Below are 24,461 nucleotides of genomic sequence, written 5' to 3'. Positions count from 1 at the left end.
ATGTTCTTCATCTTCCAGCATGTATAAGTTTAGCAGATCATTTATTACCTCTTCAATATCCTCATCAGAAAGTAGAGCTTCATTCAACCTTGAGTGCGGAGTATTTACGGCACCAACCTCATTCCCAGCTTTCATTTCTTCCTGGATCAAAACAACATATTATAATGACGGTAAACTTTATCAAGTCATCTCTTGTTGAACATCAGAACGTATTTACATATATATCTAAAAGTAAAAAGAATTACCAGCTCTGATTTCATTAGCTCGATTTTTTCCAGTAAGTCTGAGATGTGATGCTTCAGTGCCTAGAAAATGCAGGAAGAGAATTAGATGGAAGAACAAAATTGTTTGGAGAAGAATCTGTAAATTGTTGAGAGTTAAATACGATGTTACCTCACATCTCTGAAGTTCAACTGATCGAGCTAATGCCTGCCTTTTTGTCAATAAATTCTTTGGCCTCATTTCAAGAGGACGCAAGTAGTTTTTTCCTCGATAGATTATAATAGCATAGCCTTTAGTAGTTTTATCTAAAGATACTAGCACCCCACCACTCTCAGCCTCCAATGAAATTGCAATATGCTTCACTTGGGCCAAACTTTCTCTTTTCACAAGTATCTTTACCAACTCTCGGTATTTCCAATGGAGGTGCATGTTTTCTATTGTACCATCATAAACTCCTCGTTTTCCTAAAAAAGAAAACTCATATTAATATTTGATTCTTCTAGTCAGAAACAGTAAAGCAGGATTGAAGTTCCCATTCTTACCCAAAAGCAAGTAGGGTTTCATACTCAGACCAATCTTACGGAATAAAATTCTCTCCTCTTCACTCAATGTTTCCAAATCAGTTGGGAGATCTCTGGGATCAAGATGCTCCTGCACTTCAGCTAAAGCTTTATTGGCCTTTGTCAACTTCCCTTTAGCCTAGGACCGCAAAGTTAGAAAGACGGCATAAATCAGAAAGTATGTCACAGTTTTAAAATGTTTGAGAATCTTGTTATCACTTCTTACTTACTGCATCTGTAACTTACATGAGCTAGTTTCTTCTCAAGATGTCTGACTAGTGAAGCCTGTTGAGTCAATGCTGAATTTCTCTTCATTTCCTCCACTTCATCGGGGCTTGGTTGGTGCCCCCAGCGAGAGGTTGCAGCAGTGGTTTCTGCGAGAGTGCCGGCAACCAAAGGAAGTGTAGAAGCTTTTACATTAGATCCAACCAAGGCTAGGGCCCTCCCTCGTGCTTCCTCTTCCTCCTCCTGCCGAAGATTTCTTGACTTTTGCATCTCTTTCAATGTATTTGTTACAACAGGTGGCAAGAAATCATTGCCTCTGTAAAATACAATAAATTCCTTGTTTCTGGAAAGCAATGTCCCCCCTGTCAATCGCTACATGTACAAAATGCATGTGCAATAAGCAACAAGTATCTAATGAAGCACCATCCAAAGGAAAACCAAAGAATGGCAAGTTGCAAATAGCTTGATATAATAGAAAGTAATCAAGGATGGTAGCCTGAAGGCATAAGAAAACTAAGTTGTCAGATAAATAATTAGATTTACATTTCAAGATGCAACAATACGTGTAATCTCTCACCTTAAGCTCTTCAGCCATTCTTTCATTGCGTGTATTTTCTACTCCACGTTTAACGGCTATCTTAGCAATTGCAGTTCTTTCCCATAACTTCACAATAGCCTGTGCCAAACCTTGCAGTTCCCTATTTCTTCCTATAACAATAAAGGAACAGAATCCATCAAGAGAAAAAGTTATGGTGAAATATTTAGTGATACAAAGACAATCTCATACATTCACTTACCTAAGGCAAAATGAGGAGGCATTGACCTCGCAAGTCTACGGAAAGTAGTCATTTCACGATCCTTCAAACAATGTCTTACCCCATAAGGAAGGCGTCTGAATGGGAGTTGATACCCAGGAACAACAGGTGGAAGCAAGTCCGCATCAACAGGCAACGGTTCTCGACCTGACCAATCTTTATATCGTGGACCTAGTTCATCTAACAAATGGTTGAGTTCACACAAATCCATGAGCTCTTCTTTAGATAGATCCTTCAAATATTCCAAAGAAGAAAGCATGAACTCGGTCCTAACAGAGTCCTTAACTACCATAGTTTCTGTGTTAGTAGTTAAAACATCCAAAGCACTTGTATCAGCCTGATCCTGCCCGGAATACGATTGAACACAGTGAAGCTTGTAGGCCAGGCCCCTATATAACACCACTGAGCCACCTGATCTCCATATAACCAACCCTCCAGTTCTTTTCTGATGTAGAGAAGACATAATTCAATAAGATTGCCAGTAGACTCTATACAAACTCAACTCTAGATTAAGATTCGGGATTAATTCAATTATACTTTCAGCACGAAAACTTTAACCAGTACAAGTATATCATCAAAGATACTAGGAGCAATACGATCATTAAAATGATTTGCAATGTACAAAGAACTAACCTCCAAAACCTCGTGTGTACGTTTCATGTTAAGAGAAAGAGGCTCTTCAAACTTCAACTTGATCACCTCATCCAACTTCCATCTCTCATGAATGTGCTCAACTAACGCCTGTGTGATACCTGCAGCTCCAACTTTAGTCCTCTCCACCATCCTCAGCGCAATATTCCTTAGCCTCCGCAATTCATGCTCAGGTATCATCCTCTCTGCCATCTCTGTGTTGCTCTTCTTCTTACCCCTCTTGCCATCTCCTTCAATTGAACCACCCTCGTTACTACCACTAGTAGAAACCTCCAAATTCTGCCTGGAGGAAACTACCTCATTTATGCCCTCAACAGCTGCAATCTTTTTGTGTGCTGATAATATAGGCTTTTGCTTATTAAAACTAATTTCCTCATCTAAAAGTTCGGGTTTTTCAATTCGGTCGCCAACGAAATCAATTGGTTTCTCATTAGCAAAACTAACTTCTATTTGAGACTCAAATTCTGGACTTTCAGGAACAAAATCAAAATGGGGTTCATTAAATTTGCGTCCATGAGACCAAGGAGCAGCAATTACCTGACTCGGCAAAGGAATACTCACTGGGTCACTCACTTCCACTCGTGGGTCTTCATCACTTTCTGTCTCAGATGCGGTCGCCTCAAAAGTCTGCTCTTTTTCAACTTCTTCTTGTTCTTCAAGTTCCTCTTTTTCTTGCCATGGCAATTTCTCTCTAGTGGAAATGATTGGTTTTTGAGACCATTTATCCTTAATTTGGTCCAAAAAACTTGGCTTGGGCTTCCTCTTCTTCTTACTTATATCAATACCAACCTTTACTGTTTGATGAGAAACACAATAAGATTTGAATTTGAGTGCTCTGAAACTGTTATTGTGGGTCTTGGTTTGCAAAATAAGATAATAAAGAGAATGTGAAGATGATAATGGGCAAGCTTGATGAGTTACAGGAAATGGTGAGAGCGCCATGGCTAAACTCCAGTAAAGAAAAACACTGAAACCTTTTTCATATCATAGCAGTGGGAGAATTTTATGGCGCAGTACTTGCATATTATCGATCAGTATAAATGCTCCCAGATTGAAAATTTTTGGGTGTGGAGTGCTGGCCCAAACAAGCATTTCATGAATATCCAGTCCAAGCTTAATCTTTGGACTTTTTCTTTTTCTTCTAAAAGGGTTAATTACATCTAACTCCTTAAACTATAGTCCAGATTCTAAATTAGCCCTTAAACTTCAAAATATTTTAATTGAATCTTCAAAGTATTAAGATTGTGTGAAGTGTTAGTTCAGCTTGAATTAAATTTTAAACAAATATTCACTTATCTCATGGACAGTTCTAGATCCGATATGTTAAAAAAATAGCCTTCCTAAGTTTGAATGACATACAAGTAGTCTATACAATAGGTACAAATACATTTAAATTTTAATCCACATATCTTAAATATGCTCCAATTAATTAGATCCGACCTAAAATTTAATGTTCAAGCTGAAAATTAAGCTATCAAAAGGATTTAATTTATACAATATTGATTTTTTAAAAACTTAATTAGAATCTAATAAAGTTTAAAGCAAATTTAAAATCTAAAACGTAATTTGAGGACATGTACTAAAATTAACAAAACAAATATAAATTAGCTATAAACTAGAATAATAGATATAAAAGGAATGAGATATATTTAATAAATACATAAAAATATCAATTGTATCTTAACTCAGTTCGCGTTGTTGTTATTGAAACAACCAGAAGGTAGGGTTATAAATGAATTGAGCTTGAACGAATAGACCTCTGTTCATGTTCGTTTGTTTATTTTTAAGTTTGTGTGTGTTCGATTCATGTTAATTTATTTAAAATTATGTGTATTCATGTTTGTTTGTTTAATATTCACAAACAATGTTCATGAATAATAAAGATACAATAAAGAAACACACACACATATATATTATTTTTAGATATAAAATAGTCAAATATAGATATTAATATATACTAATGAAACAATAAACGAGTTTTAAACAAACATAAATGAGCTTATGCATGAACATCAATGAACTAAACAAGTTTTGTTTAATAAACAAGCTTTAAAATCTTGTTCATGTTCGTTTATTTAACTTAATAAACGAACAAAAATCGAACAGATCATCAAACATTGTTCTGTTATTTTATAACCTTACTAAAAAATACGAGGTTAAGTGTGCATCTTATATTTTGAATTAAGAGTTGGAGATAATGAATAGATGTAGAATTTGTGTAATAAAAAAAATAGCATAATGCAGCTCTCAATATGCATGGGCCAAACTCAATTTAATATTGCAAAAAGATGTGAATAAATTACAAACATTAATGATTAATGATGCTGAAAATGAGAGGTTTTGTTGGGGGACATACAAAGTCAAATGGTGATAGCAGCAGCCAAAATGATAGATGGCATCATATCTAATGTTTCCTGGTTTTGGACCAACATAATCTGAACCATTATAATAAGGTAATGTTCATTATTTATTACGGCTAATGGCCTCTTTCATCATCGTATTCTTAGTAAAACCAAAAGCTTTATTTTCCAAATTCCAAGCTGCCATTAAATAATTTATTGATGGGCCTGCAGAATTGGAGGCGATGTGGCCTACCTTTTCTTATTATTTTTAATTTTCTAATCCATTGCTGAATATTTGTTATTTAATTGTTGCATAAATTAGAAAATACATGGATAATTATGCTACTTGTAAGTTTTGTAGCAAAATTGTGGGTAAAAAGAAAAACCCTACCCTTCAGGAAACGGGGAAATATATGCATATGCTAAAAATATCATTTCCTCTAAAAATTCCAGGAAAGGGATTTTAAATACCATTAAACTTATTCTCCTAATTAGGGCTTTATTCATTGTTATTGAAAATTCTCTGCCCTGGAGATAATAACAATTTCGGATCAAACTGAAGTTTTCTCTTCTGAAAAGTGCTCCATTTTGAGCCAAAGTGATTGACCCAACCTTCCTTAGTTGTGTAGTGAGGAAGATACTGCTTAACCTTGATGCCAGCCTTTTCACAAAACTGCAATATTTCCTTATTTTGATCCTCAAAAGTTCTCCAATCATCAAATCCACTTGATTGCAATAACCCCACTGTGTAGAAAATTTCTTCATCTGGTATAACAGCTGACATCCTATCATCCCATCTGCCAATAAAACATATCATGGTATAAGCCTTCTGGATTAATTTGCCAAAAAAATGAAATATAAATTATCAAGGATTCTGAGCTCTAGACAGAGTTAAAAACTAGGTAAAACCGGACTAATTGGGGTACGAGCCCTCAACAAATATCATCAAAATTTAGTTTATACTTACTTTTTTCTGTTCATGGGGTAAACAAGGACGGGTCCAGTAGTAATGTTTCTTTGAAGGACAATGCTCTTGAAAACACCATCATTGAAATCTGATATCTTGGACTTGGGTATAAAAAGATTCAACCATGGATGTGGAACATCCCATAGTCCTTTTGCTTTAAGCTTCAGCTCTTCACTATGGACTCTATTCAAGAACTCTTCATATTTGGCATCTTTTTCGAACATAAATCCAGGCAAGTAGCTCAAGCCTTTCAGAAGCTGCTGCAGATCCTACAAAACAAAGGGAAAAAGATGAAGGTTAATTATATATTATTTTATTATTATATAAGAAAAACAAATAAATGAGATGATTAATTTTACCTTGTCCACAGTGGTTTTGGTTTGACCATCATAGTGCTTGACAATTTCAAGACAGTAAACAATGCGAAATTTGGTTATCAAGGAGATAATTTTGGGTTGATCTTGGGGTTGGAAAAAGGAGGATCTCCAGTTATCTAAAGAACCTTGATCCAGTAGAAGTGAACCTTCCAAATAATTTAGTGCTTTATTGTCATTCCTTCCATTCTTGGAGATCAAAAGCTCTTGGTCTCTAGTAAAATCTGAGAAATCAGTGTACAACATTCGTACCCACTTAACCTGCAAACCCCATTTCAGAAAAAATGATTAAGTACCAACAAAATGGAGATGATTAATAATGCTCAAATATAAAATTTATAAATATTTACCCGTTTTGGTGCTGGCTCAAGTGGAATCCTAGCTCTTGTTATTATACCAAACTGGCCTAAACCTCCAAGAGCAGCATAGAAGAGATCGGAGTTGTTGTTTGGAGAGCAAGTCACAAAATCAGCTGTGCCTGAATTTGAAGACACAAAAACGTAGTTCGTAAATGACAACTGCATGCATGCAAGCAAGCAAAGCAACATATAATATTTAAAATTACTTAGTCATACAACTGTACATATAATCTTAGTATTATCTTTTGTTTATTTTATGGGAATGTAAATATTGAAAATTCGCTGGGATACCACTTTCTGATGATGACAACGTAAAATATGTATAAGCTCAAATGGATTAAGCTCTAGATAAGATATAAAATAATTGAAGATGGGTAAAGAAACCCTCTGACTAATTAAACGCGGTTTGATGAAATCTACCTTGGAACTGTCCTGACATGAAATATATATATGTATATGAATCAAATATAGTATTATAAAAAGACTAACATTTTGAAATTTCTATGAAACGTAGGGGTAGGGAAATCGACGATGACCGTCCATGGAGTCCTAAAACTTATTCAATAGCTAGGTTGCCTACGTTATGAGTTTAACAACGAGCTAATTTGTTTTTAAACAGAGAGAAAAAGAAAATTGTGTGAAAATGAGAGACAAGTTGAAGAAAAAGGATATTTTAGTTACCTGTTATAACATCTATTTCATAAACGTTACTGATCTGAGGACCGTATTGAAAGGTTTGTCCACTGATTCCGGCATTGGAGAGCGTTCCACCTACGGTTAAGTACAAAGAATCTGTCCAGGAAACGGGCGTAAGCCCAAGTCCCAATGTCGCATTCAGCACGTCAATCCAAAACTGTTGGCCGCCAACATCCGCATAAGACCCGTCACTCGCGATTCTGATTCCGGTTCCATTCCCGTTCTTCATTGACGTCATGTCAATAACGACCCCGTTTTTTGCCATGGCTTGGCCATTGACGGAGTGGCTGTTCCCTCTGGCTGCTATTATGAAAGGAACCGAATTACTGTAACTGAAATTTACAAGGGAAGCAATGTCCCAAGGGGAAGAAGGGAGCAAAACAGCTTGGGGAACGGCTTTTACTATGTGACCAAAATCTTGAGAGGCTGATTCAATGGCTGAAGGATCATAAGAGAGTTTGGGTGCAATAACAAGGGATTGGAGCTTAGAGGACATATCATTATTCCTTGTTATCCCTATGAAGGCCATCAAACGGCTCATAATCATTATAGCTGTGAGAAATGATGGCAAAGCGACAGCCATTTTCTTTGTTTTGCTTTTCTGGTGAATGAAAAGCAGTGAAAAATTAACAAAGAAAAGCAAATATTTTTCTCAGTTTCTTTTTGGTGAAAAGGGTGCGTATATATAGCGAATAGGGTGAGAAAGTTTTGCATGAAAGGAAGGTTGGTGAAATGAAACGACATCGTTCCTCTCTGATGGCTATAACTAGTTAAAATTTTATTGAAAAAGCCTGGGATCCATTTCATGACTGACTCGTGTCAAAGGGAATTTAATAATCCAGCTAATACATATTGTTTAATAAGTCATTAATTAGTATATTTGTATTGTGTTGGGGATATTTTAACCTTGTTATGGAATCATCATCATCATCATAGCTACCATATATAGCCCACCCACATTTTTTTTTTCTTCATTCTTGTGGGGGATAGGCTGTTTCAATGGGAGCATTTCGACCATGTGATCATGATTAAACGATCTATACTAGTCAACCATTGGTCAACTTTGCTCCAACCAAATTCCAATATATATTAACCCTCTCCCCTATTAGGATGGTTGCAAAAGATTGGTCAAAATTAGGTAATCATCGAAAGGATTCTTCAAGATTTTTATTTTTTTATTTTTTTTTGGGGGGGGGGGGAGAAGTCTTATGAATCGAAGGCATTTTTCATGTTTCCACTGGAGGTTTCATATTTGCCAAACTGGAAGAGTTTTAATGAGAAACCAAAATTTCCCTATATTTACATGAGTTTGTGGTTGGTTGGTTTGTATCTTAGGTAACATATGGACACTGGAAAACAAATAAAGCCATTTTGGGACCATAATACAAACTCACTGCCTTACTTGTCAACATTAGTTGAACTCACTTTTCACAAATATCACCCACCTATTTCAAATTTGCAATCCAATGAAACCCTAGAAGCTCACTTGTTTTTAATCCCAATTTAGATATATTATTTACTCTTTCAAGAGGTTTCGTGGAATCAAGGCTAATATATATATACATTTAAAGCATTACACATTTACTTTTTTTTTCCCAACAAGTCATGTTACTGAGAATTTAATTAAAGTAAATAAAAAAGTAGGTCCTAGATTCGAATGGTTCAAAGGAATTGAGGAATTAGATCACTCTACTTAACCAAAAAAAACATACATAGATTCAAAGGGAAATCTTTTGACCTAAAGATCATACCTGATCCATGAGGAATAACAAATCACACCCAAATTTCAACACTCAAATATGAATTCTAATTATTATTATTGTTATTTAAGATCGTGATGTTTTCTAACATTCATGTATTGTCCAAAATATTAAATGTCATTGCTAACTTAAAAAAAAAACCCAAAAACAACCACCCAAATGTAAGAATTAAGATCAATGTTTTTAATAAGTTTTGAAGAGACATTAACATCATGAAAACAACTAAGCTTGCCTATTTCACATGCCAATACACAGTTATAGTTAGGTTTTTATACCTAACAGAAGACGACGACTATGAAGTATGCTGAAATTTGGAATAAATATATTAAACTGCTGACAAACACTTTATCCTGCCTTTTTTTTTCTTTTTCTTTTTCTGCTATCTATCTATACATATAATTATTGTACAGCAAAACCTCGATAAATGAATATTCGATAAATTAATAGTTTTTTTCCGTCCCGACTTGGCCAAGGGGATAAAATAATAATCTCGTTAAATGCATAAGACAATAGTTTTTAGAAAAATCCTTACGGGCTCAATGAAAATATAAAATAATAATAATTCATTAAATATACTGAAAATTTTATATACAATACATAAAACTAAAGTGCTTCCTAAACAACTCTTATTTTTTTTCAACTTTATTCTTTGCTAAAATATTCATCTATAGTTAACTACTTCTTTGCATGTGAATCAAATGCAATTTCATCTTTTAACTTTTAGAAGGGTATAAACCAAATCTAGTATATTCTTCTCGTGTTGTATTAAATAATTCTTCAAGGTATCCACAGCTAGAAAAGCCTCTTTTGGAGAAACATGTGGTAAAACACTACTGTCATCTCGATCTTGCTCGTCATCAATTGTCACATCCATTACTCCTTGAATAATTTCTTCATCCGTAGGTGGCTCCATCAAAGATTCATTTTCACTTGAATAATTTAAAATCTGCTCAACATCCATGACATTTCTATAATGTAAATCGGAAATTACTTCTTTTAATTTATGAATGCCTTCAACATCACCAACTTTTTTTTCGAGAGGCATATCCTCCTCGGATCGAATTTTGCAATGTCAGAAACAATTTGCAATAGTTGTAGGCTTCACATCAATATTTCAAGTAGCATTAATAAAATGGACTGCATCCAATACATTAATCTTTTCAGGATTTATTTCTCCTGTCTCGTAACCTTCCAAGATGCTAGAATAAAAACAATGCGGATAATAAATCTTAACTGCTCTAATAATTCCAGCATCACATGGTTGAATTTTTTATGTTGAATTTGGAGGCAAAAAGAATAATTCAACATTTCTCAAGCCTTCAATAACCTTGGGATGGGTTGGGTAATTGTCTACTATAAGCAACACCTCTCTACCAATCATTCTAGCATCAAACCAGCGTACAAAATTTTGAAAAAGTAATCCAGTCATCCATGTTTTTTTGTTGGCTCAATAATGACAGTTAAGATTGTCAATATTCACATGTTTAAAGCATTTAGGATTAGCAAACTTACCAACAACCCAAAGAGGCACTTTATCTGAACCACCCCTATTGTAACAAACCACAACGGTAAGTTTTTCCTTATCCTTTTTTCGTCATTCTAATTGCTTTGTAGCCAGTGAATGATCTGCTTGCAAACGATAAAATATGCTTGTTTCATCCATATTATTATAGATATCCTTCCAATCAAAATTTTCCAATTTAGCTTTTATTTGAGGTAAAGCATCTTCAATATTTTCCATAACAACTGAACCACTTTCACCAAATCTTCTATAAGACTTAATCCCATGTCTTGCCTTGAACCATTCTAGCCAACTAATTAAGAAGTTAAATTCGGAATTTGCATCACCATACATTTTCTGCAGAAACTCTTTTGTTTTAGTTTGAATCATTTCTCCAGTCATGTTTACTTTCTCTTGATATTGGAGAAACCACTCATACAATACCTTCTCTAATTTGAGATATTTGGCTAATTTGTGCATTTTAACATTGCTATTATTTATATCTTTTGACAAATATTCAGATGATCTTTTAAGAGTATTTGATATTGTTGATTGGCTGATAGAGAGATCAAATGTTTGTTGAACCCACTGTTGCAAATCTTTTTGACTTGAAGAGGGATGCTCATTTTTGTACTCACATAATGTTTTTCTCATCTCATCTGTCAATGTAGACTTTTTTACACCTTTCAAATGGGAAGCCATGGAGGAAAAGATTATATGAATTACAATATTTTGATACATACATGTGTCTATTTATAACAAAATTTTAATCTATCCAATGAATATATATGTATTGAATTTTGAAACTATTAACTTTTTTTTCTTTTTGGTTACATGAACCAATCAATTAACTCTTTTTTTTTTACATGAACCAATTAATTTTGATTCATTGGACATACATGCATATTGGATTTTGATAATAAAAAAACCATGCATAAAGTATGAAATATTCTCTAAATTAATAAATATTAATTTATCGATAAAGTAATAAAATATTTATTTATCGATAAATTAATAACCTCGATAAAATAATAATTTTTTCGGGTCCCAAGAGTATTATTTTATAGAGGTTTTATTGTATGAGTTTGATGTGATGATATTAATTTAATCGAAAAAATTTAAATACTTTTTTTTAAAAAGTAATAGATATTATTCCTTAAATTTGGTCACTTGTATCTAGTTGGTCTTTAAACTTGGAATCCATCACACACTTTTGATATCTTTATTATAAGGCCATTAGAATTTGATGGTGTGACACTAACAACCAATAATGCATTGATACATGATAGGCTGAAATAATGACACGTGACCAATGTTAATAAATAATATTTTTAAATATATATAAATTTATTAAAAATTATAAAAGATTATTTCACGTAAAAAAAATATGATCTTTTTTGTGCAAATTCATCATAAAATGTTTTTTATTAATTTTATATATTTTAATTTTTATAAAAAATTTAATTGCACAAATATCAAAGTATATAAAATCAAATACTAACATATCAATATTTCACAAAATCTCAAAGAAGAAAAAAATATCATGACATTATAATAACAATTATTAAAGACTTGTTTAGTATTGCTTAAAAAAGCACTTTTGGCTTGAAAAATACTTTTTATAAAAAAAATTGTGCTAAATAAGCTACTTTTGGCTAAAATTTCTGGCTTTTGAAAAATACTTTTGAAAATGAAAAGCTAAAATTTTTAGCTTTTCCTCTACCAAAAACACTTTAGTGCTTAATTCCTTTTTTACCCCTTCAACAACATGGTATTTTCCATTTTTTTTCTTGGTGCTTAATTACAAATGTGTTAAAATCATTAATTAAAAATAAAAAAATATTATAAAATAAAGAGAGGTGGAGAGAATAAAGAATAAAGAAAATATGAAAGCAATAGAGAATGTACTTTATTGATAAAAGGGATGATTACAATGCTTCACCGGAGTCTCTATTTATAGGCATAAGAAGTATAAAAGAAGTAGAGATCTAATTCTAATAACTATTAGAATTTAAAGTACATTAAAACTTTATCTTGATCATGATAGACATCCACTTAATAAGGTATTCATAACACTCCCCATTGGATGTCCAGTGGTAGATAATGTGTCTCGTTAAAACCTTATTAGAAAAAAAATGTGGGATAAAAACCTAATGAAGGAAAAAGAGTACATAATCTATAATACGCATAATTTGTTGCCTTATTAAAAACCTTATCAGGAAAACCCAATGGGACAAAACCTCGATTAAGGGAAAAAGAGTACAATGTGTATTTACTCCCCCTCATGAAAACATCACATACTTTCTCATATTCTACGTATTCAATCTTGAATACTTGTTTTTCAAATGACTATGAATGTATTGCTAAACATTTATATCATCATTGTTTTGAAAATCATGAGTGAGGGAAAATTTTGGAGAAATATATTTTGATCTCTTCAGGAGTTTCAACAATAATCATAGCAAACTTTAATCATGATCCTTTTATAAAAATACAAATAGGTATTTTAGATCATTTTATAATCCTCTTTCAACTACTATTGACTAAGTCAAATTTACCACATATGTTCAATTATTTCAATTCATATAAATGAATAATTTCCCAAGAATTTCAATATGCTTCTAGCATTCTCAATCCTTCAAGGATTTTAATATAAACTTTACTATATAGTGATTTATAAAGGTTGTAACAACAACCATTAGATGCAAGTTAAATCTTTTATGAATTGTCAAAATAATATATCTAAAGGTTATTGCATCCACCACAAAAGAATATTCTATTTTTTCATAATCAATACCAGTACTTAGCGAAAAACTACATTTTTTTTATTCCGTTTTTGCAAAACCACTTCATTTGCACCCTTACTGGTTTTATACCTTTAGATATTTGGACTACTGATACCAAAATTTCATGAATTTAATTGTACTTGAGTTGCGTCTTCCTCTTTTGATCAATTTATTCAATGTGTATATTTCTCAATAGATTTATTCAAAATCTTCCTTTTATTTTATTATTTTAATAATAATATTGCATGCACAATCATTGTTGACCACTTTTATTATTCGGTTCCACATTTTCTCGAATTGACATAACTTATCAAGATCTCTTATTTTCATTATTTTAAAATTCAGTTTCAGGTGCTTGAATCTTTTTTGGAGTTTTACTTAGTAGTTTTGTCTTGGGTCTCTTCTAGAGCACCCGCTTCCACTATATGACCATCTAAAAGAATTCTTATCTTTGGAACTGATCAATCTATTATTTATTCTAACTGATTGTCCTACTGAGACTTTGATTAAAATTAAAATATTAGATGGTATATAAAACTTGGATATTCTCATTAAGTTTGTAAATACATCTAACAATTAACTTGTAATGAGTTATCCTTCTTGAACTTTTGGTTCAAATTACTCTCCCCCTAACTCATTACAAGTTATTACTTCTCTCCCCCTAATATCGAGAAAACTATCAAATCAAAATTGTAATCACAAATCATGTCATAATTGAATCTCAAATACATTCAAAACATATAATAATATAAATAAACTTGTAATTAATATATATTCCCAACTTTTTTTGAGGATTCACTCATCTTTGTGCATTGTGGTGGAGCAATTGGAACATATACTGCACATCCAAAAATTGTAAGATGGAAAATATTTGGCTCTTGACCAAAAATCAATTGTAATGGGGAGTATTTATAATTTATTGGCTTTATGCATACAACATGTAAATCAATACAATCTCATGCTGAAATAGAAAGTTTTGTTCTCATAAGTAATGATTTAGCTATTAGTTGGAGGCATCCATTTTAAGATTGAATCTTTCAACATTCTGAAGATGAAGTTGTAAGGGTGGAAGTTTAAAGTGAAAAGGAATTTGATTTGTGGGACGGCTTTGAAAGATTTTGAAAAAATAGAGACTCATCGTGCTGATAACATGTTATAAAATAAAGAGAGATGGAGAGAATAAAGAACAAAGAAAATAGGAAAGGAATAGAGAATGTAATTTATTGATCAAAAGGGGTGATTACAATACTTCATCAGAGTTTATATTTATAGGCATAAGAAGTATAGAAGAAGTAGAGATCTAATTCTAATAACTATTAGAATTTTAAGTATGCCTAAACTTTATCTTGATCATGATGGATATCCACTTAATAACATATTCATAACACTTCCCCTTGGATGTCCATTGATAGATAACGTGCCTCATTAAAACCTTATTAGGAAAAACCCTCTGGGATAAAAACCTAATGAAGGAAAAAGAGTACACAATCTATAATACGCATAATATGCTGCCTCTTTAAAAATATTTCTAGGAAAACCCAATGGGACAAAACCTCGGTTAAGGGAAAAGAGTACAACGCGTATTTACTCTCCCTCATGAAAATATCACATACTTTCTCATATTCTATGTATTCAATCTTGAATACTATTTTTTCAAATGACTATTTGAATGTATTGCTAAGTATTGATATTACCATTCTTTTAAAAGTCATGAGTAAAAGAAATTTGGGGAAAATATATTTTGATCTCTTTAGGAGTTTCAACAATAATCATAACAAACTTTAATCATGATTCTTTTATAAAAACACAAATAGGTATTTTGGATCATTTTATAATCCTCCTTCAACTACTATTCATTAAGTCAAATTTACCACATATGTTCAACTTATTTCAATTCATATAAATGAACGATTTCTCGAGAATTTCAATATGCTTCTAGCATCCTAAATCCTTCAAGGATTTTAATATAAACTTTACTATATAGTGATTCATAAAAGGTTGTAACAATAACCATTAGACGCAAGTTAAATCTTTTATGAATTGTCAATTTGATAATATATCTAAAGGTTATTGCATCCACCACAAAAGAATATTATATCTTTTCATAATCAATGCCAGAACTTAGCGAAAAACTTCATATTTTTATTCCGCTTTTGCAAAACTACTTCAATTGCACCTTCATTGGCTTTCTACCTTTAGATATTTGGACTACTGGTCCAAAAACTCCACGAATTTAATTGTACTTAACTTAAGTCTTCCTATTTTGATCAATTTATTCAATATTTATATTTCTCAATAGATTTATTCAAGATCCTCCTTTTATTTATTATTTCGATAATAATAATGCATGCAAAATCATTGTCAACTACTTTTATTATTCGGTTCCACATTTTCTCGAATTGACATAACTTATCGAGATCTCTTATTTTCATTGTTTTAATCTTCAATTTCAGGTACCTAAATCTCTTCTGTAGTTTACTTATTAGTTATGTCTTGGGTCTCTTCTAGAGCACTCATCTCCACTATATGGCCATCTAGAAGAATTTTTATCTTTGGAACTGATCAATCTATTATTTATTCTAATTGATTGTCCTACTATGACTTTGATTCAAATTAAAATATTAGACGGTATATAACACTTGGTTATTCTCATTAATTTTGTAAATACATCTATCAGTTAACTTGTAATGAGTTATCCTTATTGAACTTCTGGTTCAAATTATTCTCCCCCTAACTCATTACAAGTTATTATTTCTCTCCCCCTAATGTTGGGAAAACTATTGAATCAAAATTGTAATCACAAAGAAACTTGTAATTAATATATATTCCCAACTTTTTTTGAGGATTCACTCATCTTTGTGCGTTGTGGTGGAGTAATTGGAACATATACGCACAAAAATTTAAAGATGAGAAATATTGAGCTCTTGATCAAAAACCAATTGTAATGTGGAATATTTATAACTTATTGGTTTGATGCTTACAACACGTAAATCAACAAAATCTCATGCTGAAATAGAAAGTTTTGTTCTCATAAATAATGATTTAGCTATTAGTTGGAGGCATTTGATAAACAATTCAGCTAAATCATTTTGTGTGCGAACATGAGCTACAGGATGTTCAACTTTTATCCCAATTAACATGCAATAATCATTGAAAACTTGGGATGTAAACTCACCAACATTAGCAAGCTGAATTGTTTTAGTTGCATAATCTGAAATTAATCATTTAAACAAGCAATCTCGCAAACAATGGGTTGCAAGTTGATAACGCATGTGATTATTTTGTAGATGCATCTACCAAAATCATCTAATATCAAAACCATCCACATGGTGGATGAATGAGCCCATATTTATTTCAAAAATGCTAGACATTAAATCTCAACTTTAGCTAGTGAGTTTCTAAGAACCAATTTTTATTTAGAACAAGCAACAAATGAGAATTCTTAAATTAAAGAATCTTCTGGTTCTTTAATTTCTTTAATGGATGTCCATATGATTTCTCAATTAATTTTCACATCATATACAATCCAAGATGGTTTAACTAGTCACGCCAAGTAGTAAACGCATTTGTATTAGTAAACTTTTGGTTTACTTTAACATGTGTTTCAATTGTACTAAATTGTAACCAATTGATAATTTTATTATCATTCCTATTAATTTGTATCCACATATAAGTACTATTATGACATTTACTATTGGAAATGTCTAAATCAATGTGAAGTCTATAATGCCACCAAGTCAATAAATATAATTTCCAAATAATTATATGCAATATTCGCTTCAAGGAATATGCCAACATCTTCAAATGCCCAAAAATCCATTAATAGCAAACTTTGAGAGTGGATCTTATTTTCCAGGTGTACAACAGGTACATAACCAATGACTTTTCATACATAAGTTCTCTCTTGCAAGTTCTCATCAGTAATATTTTATCATGTAATTTTAATTGAGAACTTATTCTGAATACTGTAGAGTATACTCACAGTTTTTAAAAAAACTTACAACTTAAGGTGCATCCAACCATAATAAGCTTTAGATAAAATTATCATATACTATTACTCATAAGTAAATTTTTCATAGTCAAATATTTTTACTTTCAACCATTTAATAGGGATGATGACAAAAGAAGATCACAAATATTATAAAATAAATATAAATTAACAATTCAATCATTTTTTTATTTATATGAAATATAATATTTTCCTCATTCACAATCTCAATATGAGATCCATTATAAATATATTTTAAAAATAATGCATTAACCATCACAAATTTTGTCTTTTTTAGATAGTGATATATTAGCTCTTCTGGAGCTTTCAACTAATTTTGTACTATCAAATATTAGAATAATATTTGTTTATTTCAGTACCAAATAAGATAAATATTTTCTATCTATAATGATAGATTACTACATTCTCATATCATTCCTCAAAGAATATTAACAGAAACAAAATATTTGGGCATACGCCACATATGTGGCCAATAATCTTTCATATCACATTGATAACATAAGTTATCTTTACCTTTTGAAAAGTTATCTTGAGAACTTTCATTGTTCTCTTATTTATTACCATGTTCCCACTTTTAGTGGTTCATGAGTATATATTTTATTTTCTTTATGTTTACATTCACTTCGAGGAATGCAATAGATTTACTAGGACGAATTTATAAATGTTTCAATTGACTCTTTATTTCATAATCACCATCGCAAATATGCGTGGATTTTAAATTAGAATTTATCTATTCATGTTGTCATGATTATTCTTCAATTATAATAAATATGATATAATAAATAAAATATAGTAAAATATACCTAAAGATCTTAAACATCATCGTCATCACCTTGGCAAATCTATTCTTTACCCATGCTTGTACAATTATAAATCAAAGATCGAGAATAAGAACCACAATCCAATTTGAGATTGAATCTTTCAACATCCCGAAGATGAAGTTGTAAAGGTGAAAGTTTAAGGTGAAAAAGAATTTGATCTGTAGGATGACTTCGAAAGAGTTTGAAAAAAAAATAGAGAATCATCGTGCTGATAATGTGTTATAAAATAAAGAGAGATGGAGAGAATAAAGAATAAAGAAAATATGAAAGCAATAAAGACTGTACTTTATTGATAAAATGGATTATTACAATGCTTCATCAAAGTCTCTATTTATAGGCATAAGAAGTATAAAAGAAGTAGAGATCTAATTCTAATAACTATTAGAATTTAAAGTACATTAAAGCTTTATCTTGATCATGATGGACATCCACTTAATAAGATATTCATAACCAAAAAATATTTTTTTAAAATAATAAAAATGTGTTAATATCTAATTAAAAATATTTAATAGTTATATTTAATTATTTAAAATATAGTTTATATATTCTAATTAAATTTTATAAATAATTAATATTTATTGCTTAAAAATATTTAAAATTTATATTCCATATATTAAAATATTAACAAGTTATAATAAATTATTTTTTATATTCTTACTAAAATATAATCATATTAACTAATTTGAATATTATTTAAATACATATTTGTTACTTGATAATACCATGTCTAAAATGGACATTTCATTTCTTAAAAGCATTTTTTGACAGCAATGCTAAACATTCGGATCTTAAACCAAACTTTTCAAAAATACTTCTCAAAAGCACTTTTCCACTAACACTTTTTAAAAGTACTTTTTAAAAGCAATACTAAACTAGCCCTAAAATAAGAACAAATAAGAAATGAATGATGTATTCAGTGTATAGAAAAAAAGTGAGGGATAAGTAAAAGAGATCTGAGCAAAAATAAAGCAAAGTTAATGGCTATTTTGAAGATGGGAATTTTATTGTAACAACAAAACGTCATTACTAGGTCGTTGTATATACCTTGTTGTTTAAGGTATACGGCTTCACAAATTAGAAACTTGTTTTTAACTATCTATATTGCAACAATTTTGGTCGTTTCCAAATATTTCCGTTGTGTTATTCCCCTTCACCACACAAACACATGTCAGCTTCTCATTAACTGTTGACCCAATATTGACTATGGCATAAGGAGGTGTTTGACCAAGCCATCCACCTGATTTTTTTTCTAAATATGTTTTAGTTGCCATAAAATAGGTTACAATATCTTTAACACAACGAAAATATTTCAGTTGCAAAAACTATTATGTAACAACAATATATTCTTTGCAAATTAAAATTTGCAACAGGGTAAATTTAGATGTTAATTTTTTTATGTAATAGTATATAATGGTTGTCAAATATTATTTTGTGATAACATTTTAATTGGTTACGTATTTCATTGCGCAACAACTGTATGTCACTACCAAAAACTTGTTTTGACAACCATAAAATGTGGTTGTCAATTACTTTATACAACAATAATAATATGGTTGTTAAAATTACACAAAATTAAAGTTCATGTATGAACATTACACATTGAATCAAAGTTCATGTATAGTATTAATGTTTACCCAAAAAATTAGGTACCAACTAAGTACAAGCAATGAAGTTTAAGGATCAAAACATACATTAACCCTTAATATTTTATATGATATAATTAAAAATAACTTAAACCACTTTTTAAACAAACCCACCTTTATAAAAAATCTCTCTTTTGAAATAAAACTAACATTTGTTTTTAACAAATACTAATTTTAATTTTTTTTAAAATTGTTTTAGTAAATACTTCATAAATATTTTCTTATATGATTTTTTTGTCACCCACATCTTAGGTGTAATGTATTTTAATACTGAGTAAAAAGCTCTTAATTGAGTTAGTACCATTTTCAAATGACAAAACTTAACTAAAACACACACAAATAATTTTAAATTTAAAATAATAAATTAATAAATTCATATAATTATTTTACTTTTAAAAAACTATCTGCTTAACTTATGCGTTTTTCCCTTTTTGGACTTGTCTAGTATTTAAGTAGCCTCCATGTTAACTTATCATGTATAATTGTCAACTAGCCATTGATGTAATGGTAAATAATTAGTGTTGCTTAAGTCTTTATTGAGATCAAGTTGTGAGTTTAAACCTTGGACAATATTGGGAAGATGGGGCAAAAGATGATAGGATTTAAATATGTGCTATCTAAGTCCAAATGAGAGCTCTAGTTGTTGATTAAACCAAGTCTGGTCCTTCCCGATAAAAAAGATCTCATATATTATTTATATTTTACATTTTTTTTAAAATACAATTTTCACAATAAAATAATCAGCCATGAATAGAAACAAGTTAGGAATTGAAGAAGAGAATGTAGTTTTAATTCTCATTGAATAATTACATCTCTAAAAGGATTCAATCTTCTTCCACCTTTGAGGATCTAAATATTGCATGGAAGCAACTTTGACGCTTCAAACTCCTGTTCAAAACCTTAGCTACCCTATTTTGTTGAAGAGTATGTGAGCAAGAACTTTGGTGAATAATACCTAAAGATATATAGTAAAAGTCACACTCGAAATTGAAAACCTCATAGCAGTTATCACTTTGAATAATCTCACACAAGCTGAAAGTTGAGTTTGTACCATAGTGATGTTTTGTTTAAGACATATAATAGCATTACTTTAAAGTCTAAGGAGATAATTCCAAGCTATTCAAGTATGGTCATCTATTATGGTTGAAAAAACCTTTGACCTCTATGTATAGAAATTCTATATGTCCCCTAAATATCAGTGTGAATAAGAGAAAAAGGTTAATTAAATCTAGAATTACCATGTGAAAAAGTTTATCTAGATTCCTTTGTAAAAGGACAAACTTGACATTGAGTAATATGATCACTGTTCCAATCTTTAAAACGTAAGTGAGACATTTTATTCAAAGTTGACAAAAACGTGTGTCCTGTTGGATCGCCGACACCCCTAAGGCGCAGCGAAAAAATTAAAAATCGGCGACCCTAACCACGGATCCATGTGTGAGGAACGAATCGGGGTGATAAAGGTTACGAAATTACCGAATGTTTATTCTGAGTAGACAGTGACACCTTAACAACGAGTAGTTTGATCTGCTGTCGAACCTAGCCGCAATCTATCTGACCCCGGCCTCTACGTAATCCACCCAGTTGGTTATGAACTGAAGGAATCCCCAAAACAGTTTTGAAAAGAATTTTCTTTGACGGCTGCTAGACCCAGTCAAAGGAAAAACGGGATTCTTATATATCTATTTTTTTAGGGTTTTAGAAATTAAATAAATATAATAATATTTTAAACTGAAAATTATAATTACATTAATTATAATATAATTTCGGTAAACCATATATTTATTTAAATACGAACCAAAAAATCATATTCTCATTATGTGTACAACAACCTTGTACATATAATGTGTTCGATATTTGATTACCCAATTAAATTAATTCTATAATTAATTTAATTCATGTGACAACCAAACACAATACTAATTATGTTTTATTCCGTTCATTTCAACTATAGGGTGTGACCCTGTAGGTTCCTGTAACGTTAGCAGTAATACTAGAACAATTCCAATGTTACAAACAATGAGTGGCATGTAGCAATGCATCATTGCTACCTAAGTCACAAGAAATCATGATTTGACATAACCTTTTATAATTAACCTTTTATGCAATAATCCTTAAGTCATTTATCTCTGGATTGGACACAAGTCATGGAATAGTCACACTTGCATAGTCCATTCCATGTTCCTTGATATCTTAAGTAGACTATGATATACAAATAAGTATGACATCTCATATCAACTTATTTGAGCATGGCCATGCATTTCTAGTCTCACTTAATCAAGTGGCCTAAGATATTACTCCCATTATGTAGGAGAGACTTATCCTATCTCGATCAACCATATCCCTCTACATAGATCGTGGTATATCCAACATCAGCCTTTATAGAACAACCAGTTACAGTGTACGTTTGACTATATCAAAATATACAACTCACGATGTTGGGATTATGATGATCTCAAGTCTGAGGATCATATACATATTAATCACTATGAGTAATGTTGTGACAATTACATAATAATCCAAGAAACATACTCATAATGGGTCAGTCCAATATGTTGTTTTCTAACACACATATTCATGCATTGATTTTGACATTCCATATCAATGACAACTCTTTATCATCAATCAACTACATGTTAGTCTTAATGCATTATCGTTGTCCTATCCAACAATAATACTTGACTAATGAACTTTTAAGAATAATCATATTATTCTCAGGACATTATTATAAAACAGTTTATTTATACACACAGAAAAGAAACTGAAATCACAATGGTAACGTCTTATATTAATAAACATGATAAATCAAGTATGTTATTACAACCATCTCATGATTGATCTTTGGGCATACTCTAACATGTCCAAGTCAAGCATGCCACAATGAAGATGAATTGTTTATAATTACAAGAAGAAGAATTCAATGAAGTTGAAGGATTCAAATGTTCATGTTATGATAATAAAATGTAAAGATCATTTTGCTCCCTATCAGTCCCCTTCATCCTTCCATTGCAAAGATCTTATAACAAACAAAAATTGGAATAGAATGACACAAAAAGATTGAAATATCAAGTTAGCTGAGAAATTAAATTTAGGTTGTAATTTAAATAAAGGGAAAAAAACATTGTTAAGCTTTTTGTCCAGTGATATAAAGTAGGAACCAATATGGGTAATTAGGTGTATTTACCATTAGAAATTGTACAAAAGCTAAATTAGAAATACATACAACTAGAGACTCCAAGCACCAAAAGTTAGATATCATATGATTAGTAGCTCTAATGTTTAAGATCCATTTAACTGTTAAATTTGTAGCAACTTCGGCTATAGAATCTTTATGCAATAACCCCAAAATCTATTGATATTGTACTTAAGTAAACATTGCCACCTGATGATTTGAACCCATATTGTTGTCAGTGAAGCATGTTGTTGTGAAATTGTTAGAAACATACGGCTAATTTGGAACTCTTCTTTTTGTAAACTTAAAATCAAAAGGATATCCAATTAGGCTTATAACAATTCTCCTTTTTACGGCCTTTAATTTTATAGTGGACACATACTTTAGTGAATTTCTTCTTGTAAGTAACTAGTTGTACATTTTGAAGAATATAAGGTTGTAGGCTCTAAAACCATAATTGATCCTAAAGAATGTTGATGTTGGGCCTTTTCTTGTATAGGCATAAAATATTTTTGATTTGTGGATGGCAATGGTTGCATTAACAATATTTGACTTAGAACAATAGAGTATTATTGTTTCATTTAAACCCATAAAGAATGAAAACAATCATGGTTGAATCATTACTGAGTATTTTTCTCTAGACACTTCACAATCACAAAATGAAAAGGGAACTAAAACATTATATTCATCCCAAGGTAGTCTTAATCTCATGAAATACACAGAGATAGCTGAAGTACATTGAGTATGAAAGGCAATTTCTCAATGAAGAAAATACACATAAGATCTATTTACCCTATCATATCGTTATTTAAGATCTTGCCAAACCATTTATGGCTCAAAGCAAAAACTATACTAGCAGATAAATTTTTTAATATAATGATTAAAATCCAAGACAACACAATAGCATTGCATATTTCCCATTAAGAACAAAAAGCTAAAGCAAAAGTATCCTTCTTATAAGTGCCATAAGTAAAGTCTAATTTATTCTTGGCCAATAAAGTTATACACATAGAGCAACTCCACACATTGTGCTTCTTAAAGAAGCTAATAAGAGACTAAAAGAGCATTAGATATATCAGGTAGGTATGAATATAAAGGGTGATTGAAATCAATAGTAGACATGGAATCTTGATTCTTTACCATGATACAAAACTTGTCAAGAAATTAAGAAACCAATTTTAAAACAAAAAAAAACAATGGATGAAAGGATAGAAGAAACAAAATTCAAACCCAAGAACTAAACCAAAAAAGATGAATAAAAAAGAGAGAAATGTCGCACTGATAACATGCTAAAATGATCAATGGTAAACAAAAATAGAGTGGAATTGACAAAGGAATGTAATTTTAATTTTCCTTGAAAAGAAAAACATATCACCTTACATGAAGTTGTACATATATATATACATTAATATTGATGACTAGCTAACCCTTTTAACTCTGGTAACTAACTAACTAATTCACATCAATTGTGTTAGCTTTGATTTTCTAATATTTTGACATAAAAATGTTCCCTTAATCAAATTTGATAAGTTATTTCAAAAAGTTATTTTCATGTAGT

The 24,461-nt window shown here is 30.8% G+C and overlaps 3 protein-coding genes across 5 annotated transcripts in view; all 3 read right to left on the bottom strand.

The window, feature by feature from the left end:
* LOC107901105 (CRM-domain containing factor CFM3A, chloroplastic/mitochondrial) overlaps positions 1-3,538 on the bottom strand; it is a 32,823-nt gene extending 29,285 nt beyond the window's left edge. Inside the window, exons 1-8 of one of the 3 annotated variants that reach the window (XM_016826980.2) lie at positions 2,456-3,538; positions 1,805-2,267; positions 1,585-1,715; positions 1,029-1,379; positions 765-921; positions 394-686; positions 246-305; positions 49-141 (exon numbers count right to left, since the gene is read on the bottom strand). In XM_016826980.2, the coding sequence (XP_016682469.2) occupies positions 49-141; positions 246-305; positions 394-686; positions 765-921; positions 1,029-1,379; positions 1,585-1,715; positions 1,805-2,267; positions 2,456-3,415 (2,508 nt within the window). In that variant the 5' untranslated portion in view covers positions 3,416-3,538. Of the gene's footprint in view, positions 1-47; positions 142-245; positions 306-393; positions 687-764; positions 922-1,028; positions 1,380-1,584; positions 1,716-1,804; positions 2,268-2,455 lie in introns of those variants that run through there. The other 2 variants (XM_041095723.1, XM_041095724.1) reach the window with 2 other exon arrangements.
* Positions 3,539-5,099: 1,561 nt separating this feature from the next.
* Positions 5,100-7,928, bottom strand: LOC107901110 (cytokinin dehydrogenase 3). Its single transcript, XM_016826986.2, has 5 exons — positions 7,197-7,928; positions 6,507-6,634; positions 6,142-6,417; positions 5,783-6,051; positions 5,100-5,612 (listed from the first exon to the last, which is right to left on the bottom strand). Exons 1-5 carry the CDS (start codon positions 7,792-7,794, stop codon positions 5,315-5,317), a joined length of 1,569 nt encoding a protein of 522 aa, XP_016682475.2. The 5' UTR covers positions 7,795-7,928; the 3' UTR covers positions 5,100-5,314.
* A 2,637-nt stretch (positions 7,929-10,565) lies between these two features.
* On the bottom strand, positions 10,566-11,174 carry LOC107899956 (CENP-B homolog protein 1-like). The gene has a single exon (XM_016825691.2). The coding sequence runs from the start codon at positions 11,172-11,174 to the stop codon at positions 10,566-10,568; it is 609 nt and encodes a 202-aa protein (XP_016681180.2).
* Between the last annotated feature and the right edge of the window lie 13,287 nt (positions 11,175-24,461).

The sequence above is a fragment of the Gossypium hirsutum genome, chromosome D06 (assembly GCF_007990345.1).
Source record: "Gossypium hirsutum isolate 1008001.06 chromosome D06, Gossypium_hirsutum_v2.1, whole genome shotgun sequence".
NCBI classification, from domain to species: Eukaryota; Viridiplantae; Streptophyta; class Magnoliopsida; order Malvales; family Malvaceae; genus Gossypium; species Gossypium hirsutum.
The sequence above is the reverse complement of the archived record's forward strand: the minus strand, read 5'-3'. Positions and strand labels throughout refer to the sequence as shown.